The 8,645-nt window shown below is 47.8% G+C and overlaps 1 protein-coding gene across 1 annotated transcript in view; it reads left to right on the plus strand.

Moving 5' to 3' along the window:
• Window positions 1-8,066, plus strand: part of Cph (BCL11 transcription factor chronophage) — a 72,257-nt gene extending 64,191 nt beyond the window's left edge. Inside the window, exon 3 of the mRNA XM_076306338.1 lies at window positions 5,834-8,066. Coding sequence (XP_076162453.1) covers window positions 5,834-8,052 — 2,219 coding nt within the window. The 3' untranslated portion in view covers window positions 8,053-8,066. The remainder of the gene's footprint in view (window positions 1-5,833) is intronic.
• The last annotated feature ends 579 nt before the right edge of the window (window positions 8,067-8,645 follow it).

The following is an 8,645-nucleotide window of genomic DNA, read 5'->3' on the forward strand; positions in this document are numbered from 1 at the left end:
TGAAGCATTCGAATACAATTATTAACAGCAAAAGTTCTCGAAGAAGAATTTAACTTTTCTACGCGCTCTAAACAAGGTCCTCGAATTGAATATTTCCAAAAGAGTTGAAAAACAAAGATGTCGATCTATTCCTAAGTTTGACGTTTAATTTTACAATTCGACTTCCGAGTTTACCATTCGGCGCCCAAAAGTACGAATGACTCGATGAAAATAAAATCGATTTCCCATAGTCCATGGTAGCTTGAAATTCCCGACCCACGAATTGATAACCAACTGTGACGATCTTCTCGAGCAACGAATCCTAAATAAAACGAATCTTTCGCGATTTTAAATTCTAACTAAGACTTTAAAGCATTCGAGTACAACAATCACCAACATTAAAGGTTCTCGAAGAAGAATTTAACTTTTCTACGCGCTCTGAACAAGGTCCTGGAAATGAATATTTCCAAAAGAGTTGAAAATCTAAGATGTCGATCTATTCCTAAGTTTAACGTTTAATTTTACAATTCGACTTCCCGGTTTACCATTCGACGCCCAAAGGTACGAATGACTCGAAGAAAAAGTTAAATGTTTCTTCGAGAACCTTCACTGTTAGTGATCGTTGTACTCGAATGATTGAAAATTTTGGTTATAGATTACTTTAGAATTTAAAATCGCGAAAGATTCATTTTTTTTCATTTTAGGATTCGTTGCTCGAGAAAATAAAATCGATTTCTCATACTCCATGGTAGTTCGAAATTCCCGCCCTGTAAATTGATAATCAACCGTGACGATCTTCTCAGGCAACGAATCCTAAATAAATCGAATCTTTCGCAATTTTAAACTCTAAATTGACTCGTAATTAAAACTTTGAAGTATTCGAGTACAAAAATCACCAACAGTAAAAGTTCTCGAAGAAGAATTTAACTTTTCTACACACCCTAAACAAGGTCCTGGAAATGAATGTTTCCAAAAGAGTTGAAAAATAAAGATGTCGATCTATTATATTTCTAAGATCGATATTTAATTTTAGAATTCGACTTCCCGATTTACCATTCGGCGCCCAAAAGTACGAATGACTCGATGAAAATAAAATCGATTTCCCATAGTCCATGGTAGCTCGAAATTCCCGCCCTATAAATTGATAACCGAGCATGACGATCTTCTCGAGCAACGAATTCTAAATAAAATGAATCTTTCGCGGTTTTAAATTCTAAATTGACCTGTAACCAAGACTTTGAAGCATTCGAGTACAAAAATCACCAATAGTAAAAGTTCTCGAAGAAGAATTTAACTTTTCTGCACACCCTAAACAAGGTCCTAGAAATGAATACTTCCAAAAGAGTTGATAAACTCTTTGATCGATCTATTCCTAAGCTCGACGTTTAATTTGACCATTCGATTCCCCAAGAAGCCTAAAAGAGACACAAACCGTTCAAGAATATTACCAAAACAAAGTAATCGATGCGTCCCGAAAGCCAATGCTCGCATTTCCAACTCGGTTTTCCCCGCTCGTAAACCAGAAAGTGCGAAACAGGGAACGTTCGGCGCGAGATTTTCCCAGCTCGTATCACGAGTGTTAAAATATCACGCGCGATGTATCACGGTTCGTCGTATACGCGTATCACCGAGCCGTGAAATTCGTCGGGATGTGAGACCGGTTGAATTTACAGACGTTTAAATTCACCGTGTCGCGAGAATCGTTCCCGTCGTTCGATTTGCGGAATTTCAACAACCAGGAAGCGTTTGCTCCACCTACCGCGAATACCTGTCGCGCAAAGGCGATTGGTTCGATCGACGACGACGACGACACGCGCGTAACCCTCTCGCTACCTTTCTTTCATCTTCGGTATTCTCTCACTAATATCGAACCCAAGTTACGTCGTAAATAGCCCGGATGATCCACGATGGTCGGTTGAAAATTAATTGCGCAACACCGGCGAATAAACGGCCGCTTAACCTCCGCATTGTCATGCAATCGGTATTTACCGGGACGGTGTGGCGTTGTTGCACGCACAATGAGACTTTCATCGAAGGTATTCCCGAAGGAGAAGGGAGAAAAACATTCAGGTAGTTCACGAACGATTTTCCACCCCACGGGGACCACTCTGGTCAAGTTTCTCGGCCGGTTTCGAAGACGAGGGTTATCGTTTCGTCGGTTTCCATCGTTCCTCCTCTCGGGTGGAATCCGTCTCGTATCTCTGTCTTCGATTCCGCGAACGTTTCACGCCGTGACGCGTAAAACGCAAGCGTAATCGTGGTGAAAGGTCAGCGAGGCGGTTAAGAATAAAGAAAAATCTACTCGCCCACCGGCAGCCTCGTTATTCTACTTAGCACCTTGTTACATGCGGCGATATGTGTTCCATTGTGTATTGTCGCTTAGCGTCCTATCACTTACTAACTTGACGTCCCCGAGTTGTTTCTAATTTAATTTAGGATTCATTGTTTACCTGTCGCATTGTCGCTGGCATCCGAGGGAACGTGATTCATTTATTGGACATCGGCTATATTCGCTTCTGACACTAAGCGAGACTCGTTACCCGACTATTTTCACCGGTTTCCAACCCTTTCGCAATTATCTACCGACGACGACGCGTATCGTGGTCAAAATCTATGGGACAGCTTCGTAAACGTTCGACGAGCAACTATTTTTTCATTTTTATATACATCATTATTTTCGTAACTTTGATCCACGAATTGTACATCTTGGTTTGTTCACAGAGTGCAAATATCGTATACGATAATAAGCGTTGCTATGATAATTGTACATTTCCTATTTCTTTAAACGGTTTCTCTGGTAATATCGATTCGAATGTTTCGTATTTCGAGTATTGTTTTATTTTTTTCCTCTGTGGGTATTCCAGATAGTTTGGTAAAAATTTGAAATACGGAAACTTTCGCGCGATGTTTTTTTTTAAATATAATAGGATATCCTGTTGCTCGAAATGTAAACGAGTATCGTTCGCGTAGTTCACGACGGAGCAGAATTTATTCCGTTCGAGTCGAGTGAATTGTGTCAGTTGTCATTGAAATTCGCTTTCCAAAGTCGGGTAAAAACGTAAGACCCTGATTTAGCGAAGGTTCCGCTTTAAGACGCTCCCCGAGACTTTCTTCGCGACAAAGATCTCCCCCTATCTCGAACAGCCATTTAATTAGGACTGCTTTATTTTTCCCAGGCCCTTTGTCTCCGGTCAACTTTTCTTCCCCTTGCCGAATCGCTCCGAAACGGCACAATATAGAAAACGATCGGTAACTTTTTAATCTGTTACTTGTCCTCACCGAGAAGTACTTTTTTTAAACAATTCGGTTGAGTTAAATGGATAAAAATCGACAACCTTTTAATCTGTGATTTGTCCTCGCCGAGAAGTATTTTTTTTAAACAATTCAGTTTACTTAATTGGATAAAAATCAGCAACCTTTTAATTTGTTACTTGTCCTCCTCGAGAAGTATTTTTTTTTAAACAATTCAGTTTACTTAATTGGATAAAAATCAGCAACCTTTTAATGTGTTACTTGTCCTCGCCGAGAAGTATTTTTTTTAAACAATTCGGTTCAGTTAAATGGATAAAAATCGGCAACCTTTTAATCTGTGATTTGTCCTCGCCGAGAAGTATTTTTTTTAAACAATTCAGTTCAGTTAAATGGATAAAAATCGACAACCTTTTAATTTGTGACTTGTCCTCCTCGAGAAGTATTTTTTTTTTAAACAATTCAGTTTACTTAATTGGATAAAAATCGGCAACCTTTTAATGTGTTACTTGTTCTTGCCGAGAAGTATTTTTTTTAAACAATTCAGTTCAGTTAAGTGGATAAAAATCGAATAATTATCATTGCCTGCGATTGGTTTACATTCCCTGCGATATCTATTTCTCTTACAGTCTCATGTTTTACTAAACTCTTCGTGTATCGGAATAGTTCCCATGCACAGATTTCTATTTTCAATTAAATTTAGAATTTTTAAAGAATTTCAAAGTTTTGAATTCGGATTTCGAATAAACAATGAAAACTAAATCAGTATCGTTGGCTACAAAATAGTTCTACTCATCCAACGCAACATCCGTGTCATTCACAATGTACATTCTAACTGCACTTTTGTGCATTTCTATTTCACGCACTCTTACTGAAAAAGCAACGTTCAAATCGATGATAAATTAGTTTCAAACCGGAGAGGAACAACGAAAACTAAATCAGTATCGTTGGTTATAACCAAGTTCTACTAATCCAACGCAACGTCTGTGTCATTCACGATATACATTCTAACTGCATTTTTGTGCATTTCTACTTCACGCACTCTTACTGAAAAAGCAACGTTCAAATCGACGATAAATTAGCTCCAAACCGGAGAGGAACAACGAAAACTAAATCAGTATTGTTGGCTATAAAAATAGTCATACTAGTCAATCGCAATATCGGTGTCTTTCACGGTATAGATTCTGACTGCACTTTTGTGCATTTCTACTTCACGCACTCTTACTGAAAAAGCAACGTTCAAATCGACGATAAATTAGCTACAAACTGGAGAGAAACAATGAAAACTAAATCAGTATAGTTGGCCACAAAATAGTTCTACTAATCCAACGCAACATCCGTGTCATTCACGATGTACATTCAAACTGCATTTTTGTGCATTTCTACTTCACGCACTCACTCAAAAAGCAACGTCACAAATCAACGACAAATGAGCTCCAAAACGTTGCGAAACAATCATAAAGCATCGAGAATACAGGCCCGAGTTCTCCGCGACGAGACAATCTTCCCCATAGATCGTATCCAGAGGAATACCCGACCATAAACAGCATAATCTGTCGTTTCTTTCGCTCGAGTTGAAATATAGTATCACAGTTATTCGGCCCGTGACCGCGATCGACGACTGCTCACCGAAAGATCACCTCGCCCGCGCGACTTATGTACATCGACCCGTGACGCGTCTCCGCGTTCCTCTCGAGACGTAAATTTAAGTCACGATCGCCCTCGGGCTCTCCCTTCGACCTCCGGAACCACGGGGTCTGCGAATACGTTTCCGAGGTTAGGTTTTCCAAGCCGCGAAATAAGGGTGGTTCTCTCCTCCGAGCACATGGCAGACGATCGCGACGTCTGTTCCGTTTTTTTTTCTTCTCTCCTCTGTACACTCTCCACACCCTCTCTCTGTCTCTTTTTCTCTGGGCGTCCGTCTCGGAGGGTGGCCTCGAATTAATAAAATCCCACGGACACCCCAGCGCGTCGCGTCGCGGCGTCTCTGGTACGCGGAGCGTGAAAAATGGCCGAAAATCTGATATTCCGGATTAAAAACATTGAAATTCAAAACCCGTCCCTCCCGCGCGTACGGTCGCCCGTTGGCGTCGCGTCGCGAGAGGGTCGAGAAGTCGTTAAGGGTCAGTTTGAGCCGCTCTGCGGCAACCGATATATCCCCCCCGTAGCTCTCGTCCCGCGTTTCTTCTCCTTCGTGCCCCGTCCCACCCCGGTTAGACGCATCAGCCATCGACCATCTTTCACCGACGGGGTGGGGAATATTATTTTTAAGCCCCCGGCGACGCAACGTGCCGCCGTGGCCGCAATTTGACACAGGCGCGCCGTTTGAATTCGGAATTCAATCGACGGTACCCGATTTCTCTTCGGATCCCGCGAAATCAAGGGTGGCCGGGAAAATTGATAGTGGGGTGGACTCGGGTCGTTATTGGCGAAGAATCATCGTGGTCCGCGTGCTCGTGCGTCATCCAGGGTCCGCGATAATCGTTCCGTCGCGAAGTTATCGCGCCCTCGTATCGACGAATCGCCCTAACCTAACACCGCTGCCGCGTCTGATCCATAGTTCACGGTTTAACCGGGACCGCTTCGGTCGTTTGGTTTGTTCCAGAACCGAGATGGCTGCAGTGCTCGCAGTGCTCGAGGAGGTTGTCGTCCGCCTGGGAGCTTCTACAACACGTGCAGACCGCTCACGGTGCCCGACTCTACACGACACCGTCGTCCTCGACGAACTCGTCGTCGAACACCCCTGCACCGAGTCCACCGACGCCCACACCGACCCACGCTCACCACCTGAGCCCGCCGAATCACTTGAACCTGAGCGGGAAATCCACCGGTAGCTCCTCCGCCGCGAACTCCTCCGGCGGGACGAACTCGAGCGGCAGCAGCGGTGGACGACAACAACTCCAATCGTCCGCCTCGTTGGTCGGCGATCCGCTCCACAGCTTCCTCAGGCTACCCCAACACCTCGAGCGGAGTTTCCCGCCGATGTTCAGGCCGGACTTCCTCGCCCTGAATCCGCTGGCCGGGTACAGAGGCCTCCAAGAGCTCCAGACCGCCACCAGGAATCTACAGAACCTCGGTGATCCCCTACGGGGCATGGACGGTCTGAACCTCGGCGACCCTTTGGGACGCAGCTCGTTGGACACACTGAACAACGCCCGCAATCTAGCGAACCTTGCCGAATTGTCGCACGGTCGCGGGCTGGCCGGTCAGCCTCATCCACCACCACTCGAGACCAACCTGGATTTTTACTCGGCGCGCCTAAGGAGCCTCGCTAATCCGTCCTTAGGCGCGGCTCCACCAAATAGCGGGAACCCAACCACCAACTCGAACCAACCTGCCCCGGTACCGCCTGTGCCAGTGCCAAGTACCGTCCAACAACAGCAGCAACAGCAACAGCAGCAGCAGCAACAACAGCAGCAGCAGCAGCAACAGCAGCAGCAGCAGCAACAGCAGCAACAACCCAGTCAACAACCCAGCCAGAATCACGCCCAATCGGTCGAGTCGCCAAGCCCGGCCGTGAACAACGCGGCGATCCACGCTCACGCGAACCATCAGAAGGAGAACTCGCCACCGTGTTACAACCAGAGCCCCGTCGGGCATCACAACAACAACAACTCCACCGACAGCGAGAAGACCTGTCCACCGGTCGCCTCGACACCGATAATCGCCGATTCCGCCTCGGAGACCATCTACACCTGCGAGGTCTGCGACAAAAAGTTCCGTTTTCAGTCGAACCTGATCGTTCATCGGCGCAGCCACCGCGACAAGGAGAGGCAGTACCAACAGGACGGGACACAGGACGGTCAACAGACACCGACCAGGTGCGAGGTGTGCGAATTGGAGCTGGCCAGCTTCGCCGAGCTCAGGAAACACATGAGGAAGGAACACCAGGAGAATCTGAACGCGGCCAGCCCACAGGGCAGCGTCGAGACGGTACCCGACGACGGTTCCAGCTGCGACGAGAACATGGATCTCGACGAAGCGGACGAGAACGATCGGAAAACCGAACGGGAGGACACCGAGGAGAACACGCCCGAGGATCTCAGCACCACGCAGGGTCAGAGCGGGGAGGAGAGCGGCGGCAGGGTCGAACAGAAACCGGCGAGCCTCGTCGGTGATCTCATGGAGAAATTCGGGCTGAGCAACATCGCCCAGTACTCGGAGGCCTATCGGCAAGCGTTGCAGGAGAACCATCGCGGTGGATTCATCAAGACCGAGTCACCGTCCAATCTGGCCAACTCTCTGAACAACAACAAGGAGAAAGACAGCGCCCTGTCGCCCACGAACTTCAATTCCTCGACCACGCCCAACATATTCTCCGGTCAGGGTTTTCCCAGGTCCTCGGGTCCCGACTTCGGCGGTCTCTGGCTACCCAGTCCCCACTACTTGGAGAACAACGAGTTCCGCAAAGCGACCAAGGCGACCACCTCCAGTCTGGCGCTCCAGGGACTGCCCAGCCCATTGCTCAAGAAGGAACGGAGCGGCAGGAACGACACCTGCGAGTACTGCGGCAAGGTGTTCAAGAACTGCTCGAACCTTACGGTACACAGGCGTTCCCACACCGGTGAGAAACCGTACAAGTGCGAGCTGTGCTCGTACGCGTGCGCCCAGAGCTCGAAACTCACCAGGCACATGAAGACGCACGGTAGACACGGCAAGGACACCTACAAGTGTCGTTTCTGCGAGATGCCGTTCTCGGTGCCCAGCACGCTCGAGAAACACATGAGGAAGTGCGTGGTGGTGGTACAACAGGGCCCGAAACTTGGCATGCCGTATCCGGGCAGCCAGGACGAGGACTCCTCCTTGAGCACGAAGGACACTTGATCTTGGAACGGAAGCCTACCGCCGATCCCGCCACTGTGGCCGCACAGGCCGCCCTACCCGGTGTACTGAACTGCGGAATCTTCCTCCGCGTGGGGGAGAGCAAACAGAGACAGAGAGTAGACGGAAGGCATTATTCCTGAAGCAAGTAGGAGTCCGAGAACGACGGATACGAGAAACGTCGCGATTCGAAACCGACGCGACGATGAACGCACCACGTGCCAACGAGGATCCGCCGACGAATGGACGTCCGAGATCGCCTCTCGGGATTAGGGGAGGCGATCGGTGACCGTGATCGGCGAGATCCGAAGGACCTGGAAACGGTCCCAACAGAGGATGTTGTACGCAGACATCGAAGCGACGTGGAACTCGGCCACTTGGGACACGGCCGCGATCACGCTCCAGCGAAACGTGTGGGCCCAGTTTCGACGAACGAGGAACCGACCGCACGGGCAAAGGTTCCTGGAGGAACGTCGAAGAGAATCGTTGAACGAAGAGCGAACGAGCGGGCAACTAGACGATACAAGACCCCTATACTCCGTGTTTGATAATTCACCGACGAGTAAACGAACGAATGGTTACCACTTTGCGAGTCT

This window comes from Ptiloglossa arizonensis, chromosome 1, assembly GCF_051014685.1.
Source record: "Ptiloglossa arizonensis isolate GNS036 chromosome 1, iyPtiAriz1_principal, whole genome shotgun sequence".
Taxonomy (NCBI): domain Eukaryota; kingdom Metazoa; phylum Arthropoda; class Insecta; order Hymenoptera; family Colletidae; genus Ptiloglossa; species Ptiloglossa arizonensis.